Source organism: Varanus komodoensis, unplaced genomic scaffold (assembly GCF_004798865.1).
Source record: "Varanus komodoensis strain SLA01 unplaced genomic scaffold, ASM479886v1 scaffold6_2, whole genome shotgun sequence".
NCBI lineage: Eukaryota > Metazoa > Chordata > Lepidosauria > Squamata > Varanidae > Varanus > Varanus komodoensis.
In genome coordinates, this window is record NW_025336346.1 from 8,245,314 (window position 1) to 8,267,964 (window position 22,651).

At 41.3% G+C, this 22,651-nt stretch overlaps 1 protein-coding gene across 4 annotated transcripts in view; it reads right to left on the minus strand.

The window, feature by feature from the left end:
* The window catches only part of PFKFB4 (6-phosphofructo-2-kinase/fructose-2,6-biphosphatase 4), a 78,061-nt gene that overhangs the window by 35,656 nt on the left and 19,754 nt on the right, over positions 1 to 22,651 (minus strand). For 2 of the 4 annotated variants that reach the window (XM_044451121.1, XM_044451120.1), the window contains exon 1: positions 8,606 to 8,806. The exons of 1 other annotated variant lie outside the window; for it this stretch is intronic. In XM_044451121.1, coding sequence (XP_044307056.1) covers positions 8,606 to 8,708 — 103 coding nt within the window. In that variant the 5' untranslated portion in view covers positions 8,709 to 8,806. Of the gene's footprint in view, positions 1 to 12; positions 686 to 8,605; positions 8,807 to 22,651 lie in introns of those variants that run through there. One more of the 4 variants, XM_044451123.1, reaches the window with a different exon arrangement.

The window sequence follows — 22,651 nt, forward strand, 5'->3', positions numbered from 1 at the left end:
AATGAGACTTACTCTCAGGTAAGTGTAGCTAGGACTGGAATCTAGCTGGGTTGGATCCAAATTTGTGCAGGACTACTCTGTCCTTCCCACAGCAGGCCCCTGAAAAATGCTACACAGAGAAAAGAGACCCTGATGAATAGACAAGCTGTGGATGGATGAGGATGCAGAGCAATCTCCATAAGTCAAGTGAAGACACCTTAAACAAGCAGAGCCCTTCCTCCTATTAAAAAGCAGATTCTGGATCCAACCCGGAAGTTTTTTGGTCTGTTCCAGGAAGATAGCAGCAGGGGAAATCCCCAGGTTACTTTATGCTATATGAGGAATTCAACAGAGGCAGCAAGGAGCTGTTGATTGTAGTCAGGAATTGTGGAGCACCTTCTCCTGGTCTACACAAATGTAAACTTCTGGAAATTTGCTTCAAAAGTTTCACATGCCATTACTAAAGTGCAATCATCTCCATAATATTACTTATTTACGTTGAATAATGGATACAGACCAATATTCAGTTAGTTACATTTATTTATTTAAAGCATTTCTATGCTGCCCTCATCGCAACAAAGCCTCGGGGCGGCTCACAACATTCATAAAAAAATAATAATTTAAAACTGGTACTACTTCGGCTATATATATTAAAATCTATAAATACAATAATAAATCACTGATCTTAAATGTATGTAACTGTAGCACAACAGTTAAAACTCAAATAAAATCTTTTTTAAAAAAGAAAATGGGCATCAGGTGTATAAATTTGATAGTAGCAATTGGTTATATAGTGTGCATATTTGCATGCATGTATATAAAAACGGGGGATGCAGGTGGCACAGTGGTTTAAACCACTGTGCTGCTGGGCTGGTTGATCGAAAGGTATCTGGTTCGAATCTGCACAACGGGGTGAGGTCCCATTGCTCCGTCCCAGCTCCTGCCAACCTTGCAGTTCAAAAACTTGCAAATGCAAGTAGATAAAAAGGTACCACTTCGGTGGGCAGGTAACAGCGATCCGTGCACCTCGGTGTTTAGTCATGCTGGCCACATGACCTCGGAGACTATCTGTGGACAAAGGTTGGCTCCCTCGGCTAGGAAACGGAGATGAGCACCGCCCCCAACAGTCAGACATGACTAAACTTTAATGTCAAGGGGAAACATTTACCTTTACCTTTATATAAAAACAGGACCTCTATGCTCAAGGCAGTATATGGTATACAAAAAGAAAAAATTCTGGGAACAAAAACTAAGGCCAACTACATTGATTATGTCCTTTTGATGAACTTCCCAGGGATACCTGACTAACTGTTATTAGAAATGAAAAACTAAGTTAGATGGACCATTGGTTTGATCTAGCAAAGTAGTCCTTATGTTCTTATTTTTACGCATGGTTCTCTGCCATTCATTCTTCCACTTGTGTCATTTGAAGCATGCAACATGATTCTATTTTTAAAAGCTGAGGTTTAATCCCTTTCTTGTCCTCTGTTAATTCAATCAATTTTGATAGCTTCATCATCCCTATTATTTGAGGGACAAGGAAGTACTTTGACCTTCTTCTGATGTAAGTTTCATCAGCGAAAATGTCAGAATACCAGAACTTAACTACTTGAAAAATGACAGATCATTAATGTTAGTTCACAAATATTAAGCACCTATGCATTAGAGCACCATTTGATGCAAGTTCACCTGCCTTCAGCATGCTGCAAGTTGTAGATGGTTTTTCTGTCCGTGTTTGCACAGGACTGCTCCATTAGAGAAGTATTTACAAAAGTATTCCAAAGTTTAGAGTCCATGGACTTTTAAGCATGAAAGAACTAAGTCACTGGCAATAGTTCATGCTCATGTAATGCCTCATAAAAGTGAAAAGTTCCACCAACTTCTTATCAGTGGAAGTCATCTAACTTTAAGGGCATTATCTGCCTTGGAAATTATCCTGTTCAATTAACCAGTCAATAAAAGACATTTTTTTCCACGTCAGAGTAAATTCTTTGCCTTCTTTACCAGGGGAATGGAGTCAGAGTGAGGCAGCTACAACTGGACTGCAACCCAACAAGAAAGTAAAGGGAAATTTCAGAAGCCTTTGTAATCAAGGCAGTGCTTATGCAGGTAGCAATCTCAAGTGGACATACCCAATAATTCTCAACTTACTTTAGCAATTGTTGTTAAAGTAATAATATAAAGTAGGTTAGCACTGGTATCCCCAAACTGCAGGCTGGGACACATGGTGCAAGACCTAGGGCTCTCTTTTAAAAAGCGCTCGAGTTACATTACATTAAATACTCCAAAGACGACTCACCTAGATGTTCTACTAAGCCCAATAAATTCACAGACAAGTCAAGAGTAGCTCTCATGCTCAAAGCAGCCCCCTGTAATTGCCAGGACCCTCTATTTTGGTTCAATTCCTGCCTTGCTTTGGCCAGGAATTAAGAGTACCAACCTTTGTACAGTCAATGCGGGAAAATCACTTATGGGCCAAATCATTTATTCTCAGTAAAGCTCTTTTACCTATCTACCTTACAATACATTACAGGCTTCGGCGAATGGGGCGGCATAAAAATGTTTTAATAAATAAAAAATAAAAATTCTGCTTTTCTATTTTGATCTGCTTGTCCCATGCCATGGACAAAGTCTACCATCACAAGTTGCATTCTCTCTGTGTTCATCTCTATCTGTGGGATTCTTTGAACACTTACCTTCCTGAATTTTACCTTACCTTACCTTCCCCATAATGTCTTTCTTATGACACGCAGCCATGATACTTTGAGGTTAAAAACACTCCTTTACATTTCTCCTCAGAAATAAGTTCCACTGAGTTCAGTAAGGCTTACTCCTAGATGAGTGAGAACAGGATCAAAGCCTGAGCAGGGGAGTACAGAAATGCACACTAAACCATTTTGTCTTTTTATTTCTCATGCAAGTCCTTTCTGCTTTATGATGCCTTGGCCCAGGCTTGTTCTCATAAAAAACAAAATAGCAAATGAATATGTCAAAGCAAGGCTTGATTGATGCCTGGCACAAAAATAATTGAATTTAAATATTTTTTTAAATTCCAATGTTGGGTGCATATGTTTTTAAAACATCCCTCATCCCTGCAATATCGCTGACTTAACTCTTCTGCCTTAGCTGGTCCAACTCCATCCTCACATAAGCACAAAATAACAATCCTGTCTAGCTTGCATCTTTGCATACTTGACTTTAATCAGAGAAACTGAAAAGCCCATGAGCAAGAACTTATGAAAACCGGACAAAGCTGTTTTCATAAGATGAAGATCACAAGCATAGGTTTAATGCATTCATGATGAGGTTTAAGGATATGTTATTCAGTGAGAAAGCAATTTAGAATGTTATGTATGATTTTTAAAAATAAAGTTTCGATTTAAATTAAACCCATCTAATTCTTTTGTTAATCCTCGACTTTTATCCACCTGGCTTCAACCTCCATCTTCAGCTAAAATAATCAGGCAGTAGGTGACATAAAGACCTCTGCTGGAGACCAAGAGAAACAGTACCCATCACAGTCCACAGTATTGGGCCTGACTCTGTATCTTCATCATTTATTGTCCTGGCTGACTCACCGTTTCCTTTGGAACTCCACTAGCCACGCACCTTTCATGCACAGTGCTGCCTCTAAAATTGGGACATACGTCTCTGCTGCCTTAGAACAGGTTTAAGCCCCTTTTTGAAGTCATAACAAACTGCAGGGTTCTGTGCACATCGTATCCCAAACACACATTTATTTTAAAGAGCTGGACAGCTAACTAAGGGAGGCTATCAATGTATCAAACTTTAGTTCTAAGAAATACTGACTCAAAGAAGTCCAAAAAGAAGATGTTGGAATAATACCAGATAGCAAACTCAAGTACATGTTGATGTTTTCAATTCCATGTTCAGGCAAAAAAGGTGGCTCCAAGCTGTAGAACTTGAAAGATTAGCTCAGAAATAGTTTTGATCTAGCCCAAATATAGACATGCCAAGTTGCATGCGAAGTTTCAGCTTAGTATGAAATATATCCAGATAAGATCATTGCAATAGATAGCAAATGAATATTGTATCTTTCATCTCCTGAAGTTGTGCACCTGTTCTTGGGCTCACCTACAAACAGAATTCATTTCTCCTCATCAGACTTATGCAATCCCTCAAAAGTTCTCTCATTTGTATCTTCATTTTCCTAGCCTTCATCCTAAATTTTTGCCATAGTAAGCGATGCACAAAAAAACATTACCATTCCAATTGTTCCATCAATGTTCAGATTTACTTAGTTGTGTATCTCATAAGCTGTAAGAAAAGTAAGCTTGGAGGGACAATCCACTCAAGCAATGGAGTAATTTGATGCTGTTACTTTGTTGGATGCTGCGGCGGGGGGGGGGGCGGTTGTAATATTGCACGAAGTTGCTTTAAAGAAACATGCCATGCATAGGTTTATAGGTCTAGCTGTTGTTTCTAAGAAGCCATTTTAAAAGCTGATCTTGTTATCTCATATCTTATTTGTTAAATTTGTTTAAAGGATGTCCACACATCACGTTCTCTACATCATACATGATCTCTGACTGACCATCCCATGTGCCCAGCATGAAGCAGCGGCTGTTGGAATGAACGAAATGGCGCTAGAACAACAAGTACTGAACACATGTGAAAAAGACAAGCAAGCAAAAAGTTTTGGAAGCGACTTTGCCTGCCCCCAAAATAACTTTCATGTGCCAAAATGGTACATACAAATATCTGCCACATAGTTCCTGAAATTGTAATATCAAGTATCTTGCTTATCTCATCTGAAATTGATAATATTGCTAAGAGTCAATGCTTTTGCATTAGCTCTAATACCTAGTACAACTACGTTCATGAGGAACACAGAACACAGATTAGTCACCGCAGAACTTAAAGGTGCCTTTTAAGTTGCCGCATCTATTCACTTCAGTACTTTGGGGAGCACCACACTTTACACAACAAGCATGTTTTCTACATGCACCCTAATGTTATAGGCACACTGCAAACATGGAAAATATGGATGACATACATATGTGAACGAATCTTTAAACACCCCAGAGGACTGGGAGCACTAACTGTGGGAAGGGTTTGGGCAGCTATTCTACCTTTTTTCCTTAAAAGAGTTTCTGAGATAAGAAAAAGAGATACAAGTACCGGCGGGGAAACATGAAAGGGTTATAAATGCAGACAACATCATGGACCACCCATAAAAGTCTATTAATGAAGCAGGATGATGGGGCAATAAAAGCCTCACCTAGAAGCACTCATAATGTCTAAGAAATGTGGCCAGTACCTGCATACCACAGTGAAGAAACAAGTGCTTAAAGATCCATGTACAGCTACTGGGAAAAGTCAGGTTAACTGCAGCTTATCACTCTACTGGGGCTGAACAAACTTCAGTTCATCTCATGTAAAGCTGTTTGCCCTTTTTAACAAAGCTACTTCCAATTAAATGGGTGTGAAAGCTAGAGTGAGAAGAAAGCTGAAAAGAAGAAAACTGGTGAGTTTGAAACCTGGTCCTGGAGGAAAGCTTTGTGAATACCCAAGGCTGACAGAACGGCAAGTGGGTCCTAGATCGAATAAAGCCAGAGCTTTCTCTAGAAGCAAAAATGACAAAACTGAGGCTGTCATCTTTTGAACACATCATGAGAAGGCAAGACTCCCTGGAGAAGACAATCATGTTCGAGAAAGTCAAAGGCAGAAGACGCAAGGGAAGAGCAAATAAGAGACAGCTTGACTCCGTAAAGGAAACCATCACCTTGAACTCGGAAGGGCTAGATGGAACAGGACATTCTGAGAGCTTTCCTTCATAGGGTTGCCATAGTTGTCGAAGACAACTTTACAGCACCTGACAACAACAAACAAACAAACCACAGTGTATGAAGCCAGCTTGTTCCAATCAAAGCACAGCTGAAATTAATGACAGTTTGGGGTGCTGATACGATCTCGAACTCTGGTCAACCAGAAGCTTCCAAACTCTCCTGGATGACTCCATCAACAGAAAAACCAGGGAGAGTGCATGGGTCCAAGGCATGAAGTGGCTTCTGTCAACCAAATGAGACCTGTGGAGTATGGGAGCTGACCTTAGTGCAATCCCTCTAAAGGACTCAGTTTTAAGACTGGTCCAGGTACAAATGTATTTTTAATAAGCACTTATGCAGCTTAACCTTACATACACTTTCTTTGAAAAGCTAGGAAAACATAATTTCAAACTACATCTAAAATAACCTGAAGTCAAACTATGTAAAGAGATCATTTATGTTAACAATTATTTCTTTACATAGTGTGTCACAGAATAAACTGGGAAAAGTTAACAGAAAATAGCAATTCCATATGGGTGGTTCAGGACTACATATGAAAACCTTGAGAGTGGTGCCTTTCATTTTTAAAGTATGAATTGGAACTAGGAAAAAAATAGTATGTCTCTTTGTAAGCTGCTTGGGGACCACTACCACACAGATTTAAGTGACAATACTATCTTAACAATATACCACTGCCTCTATTAAAGATACAAATAACCTCTTTTTCCTCCTTGCCTACAGCAAATACTCGTAGTAATCCACTGCACCTTTTTAAACATCATAGAAACTAAACAGTCCTGCTCATGACTGAACACTACATCTCACAAACAGTCACAAGCTGATTCCCCTGCGCCTCACCATGGCTGCTAAACAACTGCAAGCACATGACAAGTGACAGAAGGCTGTAAGCATCTAGTGAGATTGCGGGCAAAAAGGAATTGCCAAAGTGAGCATGGATTATGTTAAGCAACTGGAATCTTTGGCTACCCCCCACATACTATATTAGCTCTCACCTGTACCCTACCCATCTGATGGGGTTTGACTACAGAACAAAATGGGCTATTGGTGAGAGAGGTACCTTATCTAAGGTGTCCATCACTTCCCAAAGCACTTCTCATGTTTCTAGCTACTAGGTACAATGCCAAGCTAAATGTAGACAAGTGTAGCTTAGATGCATCCCTTAGTAAAGAAGTAAAAGAGCCAAGGGCCCAGAAACACTAAATACCTTTCTAGCAGGGCACATATAGGGCAAACCCTTTCTTTCTATGCCATGAAGACACAACCATTTTTCAGAACACTATCTTGAATGCAAACATGGTGGATTGCTTCTTTCCTACAGCATCACCCCATGGTAAAACAGCAAACTCTTTCTGGAGTTTAATGCACTGAACTATGTAGACTGGAAGAGAGATGGAGAACAGTCAAATTCCAGGCCATTTTCCTTGATCTTTGCTAGGATTCTCCCAGGTGTGTGCATTCTCCGTTCCTACCCTCAGATAAGCAATGCCTTGAGCTCACCACTCACCAGAGCCAAAACCTGCCTCAAAGAAAACCACCTATCCTGAAAGATCACCCCCTAATTATCAGTTGTTATCCCAGGCCATTGGTCTGAAACTCTGCATCTGTCAGAAGGTCCGGTGACAATCCAGTCCTTTCCTCCTTTCAAGTAAAATAACCTTCATTATAAATCTCTAGCCCTCCCTTTGCTACAGTTCTGCATTTACAGTATGCATTTTCCAAGTGTGGATTTACTTCTCCCCTCATTCCATTTTCTAAGGATCTGTTTTACCAGCTAAATAAATGTCCTACAATGCTATCTTAACCATGGCTCCTCAAAAGTGAACCCCATTTATTTCAATAAGGCTCACTTCCTGGTAAATGCACACAGAACTGCAGACTTAAGATATACTAGTAGGGAGGCTTGTTCCATGCACATACACCCTTTAATTTTTCAACTATATCTCGCATACTTTCTATTAGCCATCTTTCAAGTGCAAGAGGCCTAGCATGGCTAATTGTCCAGAAATGATCTGAAATGACTAACAAAATTTCACGGCATTCCTATTTTAACATGCATAATCCACCTGTCAACTAACACATTCACATCCACCAGATGAATTACATTACTCTGAATATTGCTAACCAGTTTGCCACCTCAGTATCTACTTTATCTTCCCTTCTGCGTGCTATCCCCTCTATCATTTCCTCCCCATTTATTTTATTGGACAGAGGAAGGCAAACAGGAAAAGGAAAGAAGTGTGTCAGAGGCAGCTCGAATGCAGCGGGACGGTGAGGACAGAGATCAAGAGTGTGGAATAGCCACCCGTATTTCCTCCCAAATAGCTTTCATTTACGAGGGCAATCAGCGTGTTTAGCATTTTAAGGTGCAACACATTCGATACACGTATACTGGCATTTCCTTCAGCCCGAAGGTGTCTCCCGGCATCTGCTGACTCTGCGTGCGGCAAACTCCTTGGGCCTAAAATAACGGGAGCTCAGAGGGCATCGCTTCGCTCCTTTTGAGCTGCTCTCCCCGTGATCCTACTTAAACACCCTCCTACCCACAGCTCTGACAGCAAAGGCGTAAGCTGCTCTCAGGCTGTCCCACTTCCCCGCCTCTTCTAGGGAGACGCCGGTTCCCCAATCCCCCTGCTAAGCCGGTGGGTCGAAGTCCTGCGAAAAACTCTTCTCCTCCTTCCGCGGAGGCCTCCGCGCCCATGCCCTGCGCCCTCATTCCGCTCCGCACAGCCCCGCCGGGGTGATGCAACTCCAGCGCCTCGTCTTCTCCCCGCCCCTGCATCTTCGCACCGACTCCTGCTGCTCGCTCGCTCGCTCACCTCCACGCTGCGCGCTGTGCTTGGCCGGGAGCCCGTTGTTGTAAGGCACCCAGATCTTCTGCAGGGGGTTCTGCGTGAGCTCCCGCGCCGGCGACGCCGCCATGCTTGCATGGGGGGCTCGGTCCCCACGACCGCAGTGTCGCCTGCTGCGACCGGGCAGAGCGCGCCGGGAAGGCAGATCCGGGAGGGCGCGCCGTTGCCGCCAGCCGGCTTGTGTCCGGGGAGCTTCCTTCGACGGAGGGAGGCTGGCGAGGCGGCCGGAGGGTGGAGCCTGCGCGAAAGCACCGCCCCCTCAGGCCAGCGCGAGGAGCAAGTTGCGGAGCCCGCAGCGGAGAAGACTCGCCCCCAACTCGGGAGTGAAGCAATGCGCGGGAGGCGCGCCGCCTCGGCCCCGCCCTCTGCGCGCTTCGCGGAGACAAAGGGGGACGCGGGCTGCGGGGCTGGCCGCGACGGTGGGCTTGCGCAGCGGCCGAGAAGGGCGCAAGCGAGGGCTGGCGCTCCCTCCCGCGCAGGTAGTGCTCTGCGGCAACAAAGGAGCCACGCTGCGCAATCCTCTGGTGCTTCCTCCGAAGCGAGCCTTGCGGTGTTCAGCGCGGCTTACTCACAGGTAAGCGTGCATACAGAGCAACGCCTTGTGAGCCCTTAAAGGCATTTATTACGGCATAATCTCTTGAGGATTAGAGCCCACTTCATCACATGTGACGGCCGTTTATGCCAGAATAAATTTAGCCTGTACAGTGTTTCAAGACTCTCTTGTTTTTGCTGCAAAACTCTAGAGCCACCCTCTGGAATAGTGCATAGGGCTGTAGGCTTAAATCGCTCTAAAACCATGTTAACCTTTATACAGAGTTTGAAATATATTTCGTTTAGCACGCAGTTGGCCTCTTCTGACTTTGCGAGGGTTTGCCAAGAGCTTTTTCTCTAAAAATTCTGAGAGCTGTGGATGAGAAAAGGTGCAAGCCCTGCCTGGAAGGTCCTTAGAGTCATCCTTACAATGCACAACCAATCAAAACAGCAGAGATTATTAAATCACTTTCAAACGAATACATCTTTGACTTTTTGATTTGATTAATTGTTGGGAACTACCCAGATAGCTTCAAACTACTGGGGGGTATAGAAATGAAATAACTTAAAATAAAATTTAACCTTCCCTTACTTAGCCTTCCAAAGAGAACTTTATTATTGTGAAAAACTCTTCTTTGCTTTTGCCATGCAGAAAATTATGAAACAGAGTTCCATGACATTGCACAAAAAACAGTACCACCATAAATGAAAACGTTTTTAAAAATCCAGAAAATGAGCTTTTCAAAGTCAAGTGTGTAAACCTTGCATAAATAAATAAATAAATAGTGTGTCTGACATGTGCCTGCTATAAACACAAATAAGATTTTGTAATTAGAGCTTCTGAAGATATATTTGCATACATATCTGCATACAGTCTAAAACCCTAAATGAAGGGTAATTAAAAAGATGTCTGAATGAAAACCCATCATCACCAGATGTGTTTACAAAAAGTACCCTTCATTTACAGTGCAATCCTAAATGTATGGGCTCAGAAGGAAGTTCCACAGCATCTGATAGGGCTGGTCCCAGGCAAGTAGGATGTTTATTCTTCCATTTCTCATATTTAAACCAAGGAATGAAAAGCTGTATGAATTATTTAGATCCAATAGGAGCCCACACCACTGAGTTACCGCCATCTGTCACTGAGGGGATGCAAAAGTCCCGAGTCTGTCTTGGTCCTCAGGTCATGTGAAAAGAGGTTATTAAAAAAAAAATGTTTGAACATTTAGAAATGTGGCCAGTCCACATGCAAGTCAATGGATAAAAAGCTTTATGGAACTGAGTGCTGGATTTGGCCCAGGAGGGGCATTTTGACCTTTGCTATGACCTTTGAGGTAGGGGGAATTTTTGACCTGGAAGCAAAACAGCTGCATCCTCACTTCTGTCATACCATACTAACAGCAAACAACATTAAAAGGCTTTTTACTCTCTGAGTGCAGCACTCAACTTGCAAGACCAGTCTGCCTCTGGATAACTGCAGATCCTGACCTACAGCATTCAGTTGGAACTACACCGTGGGATTTTCCTAAGTCCTTCTCCCAGATGCAGCACCTTCTAAACTCCTCATGAAGACAATGAACTGAACTTGTTTTGGAATTTTCATGGGCGGCATAGAAATGTTATAATAATAATAATTAGCGGGACAATTTTCTGAATGTTGCAAGAACCAAACTAGAAAGAGCAGGAACTCTACTGAGGAAACAACACTGAAGACCAATCCCAGGCCTTGGATTTCTCCATTGATTTCTGATGGCAGCCTCATTTCCGTTATTAGGGCAAATAGTTTTTCAGTTGACTCAGGAAATAACCTTTAAAATATGTTTTATAATTCTTCCTCATTTTATAACTTGGCCTTTGCTTGTTTATCCTGGAAGAAGAAAGACATGGAGCAAAGGGCAACACAGCCCTGCGGTGCAGATAATTGCCCAAGAGGTCATTAACAAGCACTTGCAAGTGACTCAGCTTTGTAAGAGTTGGCTACTTACTACATGTGAGCCATACCCTGGAACACAGAGGTGGCATTGGAGCTGATCCATCAGGACTGGACCTCCAAATCTCTGGGAGCCCATCTGCCCCACCACCCTGCTATCTGTGGGTACCTGCTGAAATAAAGGGACCCAATGATTTGTGTTTAAACTGGTCCTCCTGGGTTAGTTAGATTTTTTACCCCGTACACTTCACCTTCTGTTGTCAGCGCCTTCAATCTTTCTGCCTGATGTTCTTTTCTGAAATCAAGTAGCCTCCTCTCCTGTGTTTGTACAGCCCTTTGTACAAATTTGGGTGGCCTTAGTAAACATAGTTGTTAAACTGAGTACACAGCATATTCTTTAGAGCATATGTAAATTATGATATTCAAATTTGTGAATCTGCCCTCTACAGCACCACCCCTGGTGGGACAGATGCATATATAAATTCAAATCCACATCTGATTTCCTATAGTTCATGGACTCTGATATCTGATACCCAGAAATGATTAGCAGAAATGCATAACCCATTGAGCCTGTTATACTAATCATTCACCCAGCCCAAGTGGTTAGCCTAAGGCAGGATGTGAAATCCTTTATTCTAGAGCAGCATTTTTAAAGGATCAAGTTCTACCAGCATTCCCTGAACATATTCCATTATTATAGTGGGGAACATGGCAGTTCATAGTTCTACTTTTCTGTGTTATGGGAAAGCTGCATGCATTGTGAACCATCCAGAGACTAAAGTGATTGGACGGGCTAGAAATATCCCAAATAAAGGAAGGAAGGAAGGACCGCAGTGCAGGCATGAGCATATTCTTAGCACAAGAATATGTGCTAAGCAAAACGTGCTCCCATCCTCCTCCCCAGTGTCTCTTGTGGATATTCCAGGGACACCATAAGACGACGGAGCTTTTCCCCCCACCTCAGCTATTGCAAATATCAGTCCATGTTTTGACAACCCTTTCAAAGTGCCCAAGCAGCACCATGGCTATCTGAACCTGATTTTTTTTTAAATGCCTAAAAATCCTTATTTATGTTTTAGCCACACTGATGCAACTGGGGACCTTTGCAGTTGCACAAGTGCAGGAATGTGACACCTTGGCAAGGACAGTGTCAACTACTGCCAAGGTGCAACAGGCACCAGCCTTGCACACTGCTTGGTTCTTCCCCTCTTGGTTTCTCTTGATCATTTTCAAAGAGAAAATGTCAAGAGAAACCAAAGGTGTGAGAGATCATCACACATGAAAAAGGCCCATTCTATGAGTTGAAACCCCCTTTGTAACAAGCTCTTCATTTCCCCGTCCCCCAGCTAGTCCAGATGCTGATGTACATTTTGTTCTTCTATGTGTTCGGCACAGTACAAAAGTACTTATCCCACTTGGGAAGAGTCTTGACAGCTAGCTGTCAAAAGTCTCGTTCCCTATAGAAAGGAGATCTGGCTGGGCCGTGGGTTTCAGGGGAGGTGTGTTGCCTGGCCTATATAAAGCTATCTGTCCCAAAACCACCACTGCCTGCTCAAATCCAACCAGAACAGATGGCTATGGGTGCAATCCTATGCATATTTAGAAAGAGAAAAGTGCTACAATTCCCAGCATTCCCCGCTCCTTTGTGTGTCATGTATTTTAGATTTTAAGCTTATGAGCACGGACTTTCCTCTTCTCTTGATTATAGACTGCTGAGGAGTAAGTTAAAATATTTTCAACAATTAAATAAATACTGTGACGGACATCATAATTTTATTTTGTTGAAAACTGCTTTGGTTCAAAATGTTTAATTTTAGCTCCTGCGGAATGAAGGTGCATCCTTTTATCGGCCACTTTGGCCAGAAAAGCTGCAAATAAAACCTAAAGTAGCTGCAAAAGATGAGCCTTTCCCCCCAGGATTTCATTCCATACCCCAATCCCTACCAATTTCTCATCATTTTCTCCTACCACTCCATCAGCATTCTGCATCCACTACAAATCCTGCCCTAATGTGGGCTGTTTTGCAGAGCTCCCCCACTTCAAGAGGTTTTCCCTCCGTATTTGTTTTTGCAGCTGCAAAACTTGGGTTTTACTTCAGCCTGCTTGTGCAGGTTTAGGTGTCTCAGTGATACAAGGGTCCACTCTCCCTAAAAAACACTGGGGGGAGGGGAAGGAGGGGCGATGGACTGTGAGGGGAAAACAGATAATGGAGTACCTGCATATTTCCCCCACACACCACTTTTTAGGAGATGAGAATGGGGGCACTCCTATACATATGTGGGACCAAGGGAGGACTCTCAAGTCAGGAGGTGGGCTTGGATTAAGAAGCTGTTCTAGAGACAAGAAAGTCAGGTAAAGGCAGATCGTCTGCAACAACATGCCTTTCCCTCACCATATTACTAGGAAACCACCTTGCTCCATGGCCACACATAAAACTAAGGAGCAGGTCTTACAACCTCATTATCTGCTACATACCAGTAATGCCCCAGCCTTAATCTGCTCTGCCCAGGACAGCAATTTACATTGCCAAAAAGGGATCCCCTGAGGCTATCAGGTGATCCTCCTCTGAATACCATGTGGTCCTTTCCCAGAGGATCTGGCTAGCCACTGTGTGAGGCAAGATGCTAGGCTAGAGGGGGCTTTGGTTGGATCCCAGCAGGGCTTCATCTTCAGCACTGGTCTTCTCAAAGTCCCTCTGTGCTGGATATGCAGTGGATGGCTACCCAAGCACGAGACTTTTTAGTGAAGTACAGGCCCTCCCCTATTAATTCATAAAATGGAAAAAAGTGACTGATTTAATATATATATATATATGGGAAGTGGGAAAAAGAGGAAAATGCAGGAAAAGGAGATGCTGTTGTTGCACCTGCCAAGCACAGGAGCATGGGAGAAAAAGGACTGCCTGGTGGACACTCACTGAAAGCAATTATTTAAAAATATTTCCATGTTCCAGGAGACTGAACGTGTTGCTACTATGCCTCCACTCAGCCAGCCAATCAAGCAAGCAGTTATCAGTAAAGAGAGGGCAAAGTCTAATAAAATCCTTGCCAGTCATCCGGAAGAGTGACTGGTAGATCCTGATCCTTTCCCACTCTGGGCTTACAGGAATGCATTCCTGGGAAAAAGCCAGGAAAAGACACTGAAGCCATTCTGAAGAACTGTCACGCGAAGGCTGTGCTCTCGTAGGAGGAAACTTCATGTTCTCCAAAACACGCCTTGTCTAACGCTAGATGCAGTATTCTGGAGGCATGAAAAACCGGTTCATCATTTCACTGAAATGATCTTGAGAAGATAGAGTCAAGCTATGTATTATAGTTTCTTATCTCCTTATTTTAAAAATATACTTGTGTTATAGTAGGGAAGCAGAATATTTCAGGTAAAAATTTAAGATGACTCTGGCAATTGACTGTGACCCTCTACTGAGCATGAACACATGCAAATGGAACAGCTCACTATTTGTTAACTAAGGAACAGGAGCTTCCTGGGGCAATTTAAGAGCACTTGCTTCTGTATTAAGTGTGTGTGATTCTCAGCATGTGTTTTCTTTCGCAGAGGGTCAGACACACCATGGAGAAGTGTTGCTAATCAGGAACTAAGTCTGCACCTACCTAGCCCAGGTTATTTTCTAGCCTGCTCAAATCTACAGTAAGTACAGGGGAGAAGGCATGTGTATGTGTCTACCCATTCATCTATCAGTACTATAGCACCAAGTCCCTGCAATCTAGACTTGGCTTGCATGCTCAGGGGACTCTAGGATATACTGTGGGATAAGTTTGTTTTGGTTTTTCGAGCGTGTTAATTTAATATATTCATGTGACTTAAGCCTGCAGAAACATCTTCAACCCCTATGGGCAGACTTCCCAAGGTTTGAAGGCAGGGAGATTTGTGGGCCAAGATAAAGAGTTATATTAGTAGGCCAAGATACAGCTGCTCTCTCCCCACTACTGTGGGACAACAGCCCCCGGGGGAATGGACTGAGCAGACCCTACTGACATATGGTTTCACTCAGGGCAGGCAGGACAGGTCCAGTTCTGACAGCTGTGTAAGCCTGCTTGAACGTTTCATTGTATCAAATTAAGAGCTATTCTAAACCATGCAAAGCTGGGTCCATTCATCCGCAGAAGAATGAAACAATCAAGACCCCTAATACCTTAAGAAAAAATTATCATAGCATCAGCATTTGTCATTATCACTTGTACAAAATGAATAGTAAAGGGAGACAGATGCAGGTGTCTTTGTGCACATGCACACATATATAAAGCGACATTTTGAATGCAGAAGTACAACTCATGGATCCATCAATTGTGTTTAACAAGATTCAATGCGAAAAATATAATGGAAATTACCACTTGCTCTATCTAGCAAAACAGGCTAATGCTTACATCTTTGGGTCAAACTGGATATGACATGCAGCAAAAGGACAATGTAATTTTTATAACAAAATATGAAAGCTGAATGAAAATATTTATCTTGAAGTATGCTATTTCCTTCCTACTGAGTTGAAAGGTGACCTAGCAGAAAATTCTAGATATACCTCTCCATTTTCTTGGCACAAAAAATGCAACAATATTAAATAACTAACAATTTGCCACCCTTTCATGACATGCAACCTCAACATCAATGTCTCACTCTGGCCAGTGATAAAAGAATTATTAATTGTTCTAATACTATCTACCTAATTGTATAAACTTAATCTGCTTAACTGTAAAGCTGTTTTTCCACTGGAAGAATGTTAGGACCAAAGGCTTTGACCAGCAAGAACTTTGTAAATAAATACCTAAATAAGATTACATAGAAAGTAGGTTAAAAACCTGTCTGTTGAAAGTAGCCAAAAGCATTACCCCCAAAGATAAATACTCTTTCCCTATCATACAGCTTGAAGTTAAGACTATATGTTTTAAGGATTCCTTTCCAGACCTGTAGAGATTCAAGAGGTAAATGTAAATGTTTCCTAGTGTAACTTATTACTGTGATTAATATCAGATTCCTTGAATATGATTGTCAAAATCTAAGCCTAACCAGCATCAGGTTGGAACCAGAACTTTTAAAAAGCCATATTTTTTCTTTTGCATTCTTTATGGGTTTAACTAACCCAGCTTCAAATCTCACCTCAACCCTTTTCCATATTTAATTTTCTATTTGTAAAATGAAAACAACAGCTCCTTTACACAATCCATTGAAAGTAAAATTCCAGAGTAACAAATGTAATCTTGCAAGGGAAGATATAAATGGTAACGTTTGTAGAAAACTTTGCAATTTGCAAAATTGTAAGTATTACTTAAAAGTCCATCAAAAAGAATGTGTTTTCAATAAAAGAGCTTTACTAAAATGAATGAAAAGAAAACCAAGAAAATCCATTTTGTTAAAAGGTTCATTTCCCCCTTTCCTTCCATGAACACAAGTTCTAATGCTTCTCTGTTGACAGTTCTAAAAATATATCATGGATAAAAGCATTTGAGAGCCTAATGGTTAAATCAGAATTTGCTAGAAGCAGTATTTGCAGCCTTATCAAATACAGGAAGACTCCTTTAGCAAAAATTCAATAGTTGGACAACCCAATAGTTTAAAAGCAGGCAAACACATAATAATGAGGACTCATATAATACTCCAGAAAATTAAGAAAACAAAGTTCTTCTACAGAATGATAAGGATACTCATTAGCAAAAAGTTAAAATGTATACTTGATTTGTTGCTATGAACTAAATATGCGATATTTCAAATGTACTTTTAAATTTAAAATCCAATGATTGCCAGTAGATGGCACTTCAGCTGCATTGTTCATATAGCAAGAGCTGGGTTGTATATGAAAGATAGCCTGACAGCAGGCCAGCTCACTCTCCCTTTTAGAAACAACTTATCCATTTGCCATATGTCAACAGGAGCTAGAGAATGCAAAAGCACATCATCTTTTTAATGCCGAAAAAAGCTGGAGCACATTTCTATCTCACCAGACAGGAAACTATATTTTATTTATATTCCACCTTTTTTCTTTTCAAAAAACTCAAGGAGGCTTACATAATTCTCCTCCTCTTTAATCTTAGCCTTACAACAACAACCCTGTGAGGTAGGTTGGGCTAAAAGTCTGTGACTTTTAGACTTGGTGGCTAAAAGTCACCAAGTTACCTCCATGGCTGAAAGATATTTGAAAAACAGAAGTGCCAATCCGCCAACCCATCTCTCTCCCTTCACAAGATGAAACTTTTAGGCTCCTGTTCATTTGTCCAAGCCCTAAGAGTAAAAAAACCATGAATATTATCCAAAAAACCCCAAAAAAACTCTAAGGAGAAGCAATGTTAGAATTCACAATTCTCAAGCATGTAGATCACCTTACTAATTATTGTAATCCTAGAAGAAATATTTTTCTAGATCAAATTTTTCAGTCCAATGGTACTGTGCACACAGCTGTAATTTTGAGTGCACTGATTAAGAAACAGCTGTTTATCAGGAAATTCAGAGATGCTTTCTAAAGATCCAACCTCACTATTTTAAACCCTACATTCAAAGTTTAAGTATCCTTCAAATCCCAAAAACAAAGGATTTGTACAATCTACTGGGGTGTGTTGTCTAGATTAGCATCATCTTAAAATACTTATCTGGGATCACACAATAGATAACCTGGTTGATAATGGGTTGAGCATGGGCTGCCACAGAATCATGGGTGATTGTCTGAACCCAGGTGTGATAACTATGGTTTATATGCCATGAACTGCTGGGGTATGAACTGTGGGTTGTTCATAGTTTACAATTCATGATTTGTTGCTACAGCTGTGTTCAGTCAACACAACAATCCAAATTACAGTAACAACCCATGGTTCAATGGCAACTCACACTCAATTCATATTTAACTGCTGAGTGTGAATAATTATTTAAAACTTTTCTAGACTGTCCCTTACCAAAGTCTCAGGGTGGTTTAACAATATAGGTAAAGGTTTCCCCTTGATGTTAAGTCCAGTCATGCCTGGCTCTAGGGGGCGGTGCTCATCTCTGTTTCCTAGCCGAGGGAGCCAGCATTTGTCCGCAGACAGTCTCCGTGGTCATGTGGCCTGCATGACTAAACACCGAAGTGCACAAAACGCTGTTACCTGCCCACCAAAGTGGTACCTTCTTATCTACTTGCATTTGCATGCTTTCGAACTGCAAGGTTGGCAGGGGCTGGGATAGAGCAACAGGAACTCACTCCATTGTGCAGATTCATACCGGCAACCTTTTGATCAACCAGTCCAGCAGCACAGTGGTTTAAACCACTGTACCACCTGCAGTCCCCAGTTTAACAATACAGCAATGTAAAATAAAACACAGCATCCTAAAAAAATTCAACTGACAATAAAACCCCAATTAAAACAATCAGATCTTAAAGCATTGGGAAAATAAAAATGTTTTAGCCTGGTGCTGAAAAGAATAAAGTGACCACACCAGGTGAAGCTCTCTGGAGAGCAAATTCCACAACTGGCACACCACCACAGAGAAGGCCCTTCTCTGGGTAGTCACCCTCCTAATTTCCTTCAGGGAGAGCACCCGGAGAAGGGTGTCAGCCCCAGTTACCTGCCCTTTCAGGTAACCAGCCCCTAAGCCATTTAGGGCTTTATAGGTCATCACCAGCACCTTACATTTGTTCTGGACTTCAACTGGTAGCCAGTATAGGTGGAAAAGGACCAGTGGTACGTGTTCATACCTGCCAGTCCCTGTTAACAACCTGGTGGTTCTATTCTGAATCAGTTGAAGTATCCAGACAGTCTTCAAGAGCAGCCCCAAGTAGAGCACATTACAGTAGTCCAATCCGGAAGTTACCAGGGCGTGGGTATGTTGTGTGAACCCAGTCTGACCTCCCTCTCTTTCCCAAAGCCTGGTTCATGCAGATTCTACTGTGTAGTATAATTAATATTTCAGCATTGAAAATATAGCTTGACACAGTATTTGCTGGAAAGGAAAATTACTGAAAGTATTGACATGCTGTCACCAAAATAGGAGTTTATAAAACAGAAAATTCTGCTATCTCTGAACACCACTATGCTGGTACAACAATTCTTATCTCAATGGGCTTCAGTGACATTTAATAGCCCCTACTCAGAAACATTCCACATGTTAGAAGCTCTGGAATTCTTCACATCTGTATACAAGATGCATCTCTCAATACAAATGATTTTGATGAACAAGAAATATATTGCGTCATGATTTTCTGCTGCTTGATACCCTTTACTGTCATGTTACTGTCATGTAATCATTTTGCCAGTCATTTACAAACAAATCTATGCAATGAAGGCAAGCCTGCTAATTTTTCTAAGTGAAACAAGTCATAAAACTGAACTAACTGCATGTAAGTGCAAATTGTCTCTAAAGGCTAGAATCCTGCATCATCAAGAAGGCTTAGCCAGGATAAAGAATGTTTGCAAACATTATACACATTTTGATTTTATTACCTTTATTTATCTGTTGCAATCTCCAACCACAAGCACTGAAAATAACTTACAGCAGTTAAATGCTATAAAGGACCATTATTACTCCCTTGTATAGGTGTCAAAAGATACCTAATTCCCTCTTCTGTACATTAACTAGATATTGTAACATTTCAAAGAGACACGGCTATTAAGTTATTTGGCACTGACAAATCTGAAAAGGTGTTTGGAGTTTAATAATAGTATTTCTTTATTCAATTAATTCTAGAGTTGATGATAGTGAATAAAATAATATTTAACATAACTGTGCTGAAATGCTTGAACTAAACTGACTGCATTTCCAATCCAAACACAATCATTTCTGATTTTTCCCCATCTGTTCACCCTGTTTGATTCATTTAAGCCTGCCAATCTCTCTAGCCCATTTTAAAAATGTTTACTATATACTGTATCATGTTTCCTCAAAGTGCTATTTTAAGAATGCCACTCAAGCTAAATTGGGCAGCCCTTTATTTCTTACAAATAAAAGAACACTACATGGTTTCATGCTAAGCCATTATGTTGTTCTTACCAATTTGTTTTAAGCTTCGTCTCCAGGTCAGAAAGGGGGTAAATAAATCCCTGCAGTGTCAAACCAGAGTCTACCCAAGCTTCAAATGAGGTCAGAATGCCTGCTGCTCTTATTTCTTCAGCCCTCCATCTTATGCTGGTGTACCAGTGCACAGTGAAGAGACTGGGCACCAGAACATTTATTTTCTCCCCAAACAACTGCCAGACAAGTTAACCCCTTTCCTTGTTAAATCTCAGGCATTACAAATTATTCATTTCGTGATGAATACACTTCTCATTTCCAATTCCAACTTAAACATAAAAATTACTCTCCAAACAAAAATACTACATATTTTAAAAGCCAAGTAAGTGTGCCTGTTGCATGATGCATTACTATGCTTTTATTTATTTCCAGACACCTCCCATTAGCCAAAGCTCTCTGGGTGGTTTACAAGACAAAACGTAAGACCATAAATGCAATGATGTAATAGAAAAACAAAAGTTTAAGAGATAATATTATACAATATTCATAGAGGAATGAATTCGCTGAAGAGCACCAAGGGGAAAACAAAAATACAGATGATGCAAGAGATATCGAAAATATATTATCACCCTATGAAAAGATTGTTAAAAAGATGTACATTTCCTAAATTGTTGTTATATTATATTGCTGGGTTTGATTTTAACTGATCTCGACTGATAAGCATGTCATGCAACATATGTATAATATAAATTTTATGTACATAAACATTATTTATCACATTCATCTCTGCATCACTTATGTCTTTCACAAAATTCCACCTTCTAGGATGACACCACTCCCATTTCTCTTTTTACTTGGTCAGTTTCCACATTTACATTTTTTTCAAGATTAATTACCTTAAACATTCTCAGGACAAATGGTAATTCAAGAGTCTGTATTTTAAAAAGGACTTTGTAATGACTATTTGGCATGATGCTTATAAAGGCAGGGTTATGAACTGTTTCAGAAGCACTAGCTGGAAATGCCCAATTAGGAAATCTAGATAAATCCCACATGTGCAAAAGAAAGAAGTGGTACTGATGACTCAAAAGGTAACTATATCCCTTGTTTCTGGCAGCTAAGAAGCATAATTTCCTCATCATCAACCACATCAGGCAGGACACAAGTACTAGTTGTGCTGGGACTGGAGAGCAAAATGGAAGCATATTCTGTTCTGACCTTATCCAACAATCAGGGACCAAGGGCCACTAGAATATTGCACCCCCAGACTCCCAGGAAAAACAGAGAGAGGAAGAACCACCTCATTCCATCTTTTAACTAGAAAAGCAACAGCTACAGGGAGTTCCCCTCCATGCCTTAACAAACCCTCATCTCCAACTATTACATGCCCTGGGACTACAGAATTAAAATATGCTCTACCCACATCTGTCAAACATCAAGGGAAAAGCATATTTGTGCTTGGTTTTCTCCATATTATTTATTAGCTTTTCCTTGTAAGCTGCCTTGAGAATCCTTTGACAGAAATTCCAGCCACACATCTCTTAAGGGCTCAATCCTATACATGTCTAGAGATGGTGGAAAAAGCCCTACAATGTCCAGCATTCCCCAAACAGAGTGACTTGCTGGGGAATCATAGAATATTAGAGTTGGAAGAGGCCAGGAGGCCTTTGGATCCAACCCCCTGCTCAGTGCTGGACTCCCAGTTAAACCAACCCTCTCAGATGGCTGTCCAGTTGCATCTTCAATGCCTCCAGTGTGAGAGAGCCCACAACCTTCCTGGGTAGTCAGTTCCATTGTTGTGCTACTCTAAGAGTGAGGAAACTTTTCATGAGATCTAGTAGGAAGCTGGCTTCCTGTAGCTTGAGCCCATTACTCTGTGTCCTGCACTCTGGGATGATCTGAGAAGAGATCCCGCCCTCCTTTGCGACCTTGACCTCCTTTCAAGTACTTGTAGAGAGTTATCTCCCCACACTCTTCTCTTCTCGAGGCTAAACATGGCCAGTTCGTTCAATCTCTCCTAACAGGGCTTTGTTTCCACTCCTTGGATCAACTTTGTTGCCCTCTTCTGAACTCCTTCCAGCTTGTCTGTATCTTTCTTAAACTGTGGTGCCCAGAACCAGACACAGTACTCCAGATAATCAGTACTGAGTAAAGGGAAACTAATATTTCGCAGGGTTTATTATTATTATTATTATTATTATTATTATTTATATTTCTATACCACCCAGCCTAAAATAGCATTTGCCCTTTTTGCAGCCACATCACATTGCTGACATATTCAACTTGTGATCTACAACAATTCTTCTCACTTGCAGTATTGTTGGGCCAAGTATTCCCCATCATGTAACAATGCATTTGGTTTCTTTTTGCTAGAGACAGAACTTGGCATGTATCCCTACTGAATTTTATTCTGTTGTTTTCAGCCCAGTGCTCCAACCTATCAAGAATACCTTGAATCTAATTTCTGTCTTCCAGGGTATTAGCTATTCCACCCAGTTTTGTGTCATCTGCAGATCTGATAATTGTTCCCTGTATGTCCTTATCCAAGTAATTAAATAAAAATGTTGAAGAGCACAGGGTGCAGGATTGAACCCTGCAGTTCCCCACTTGTTACCTCTCCCCACTCT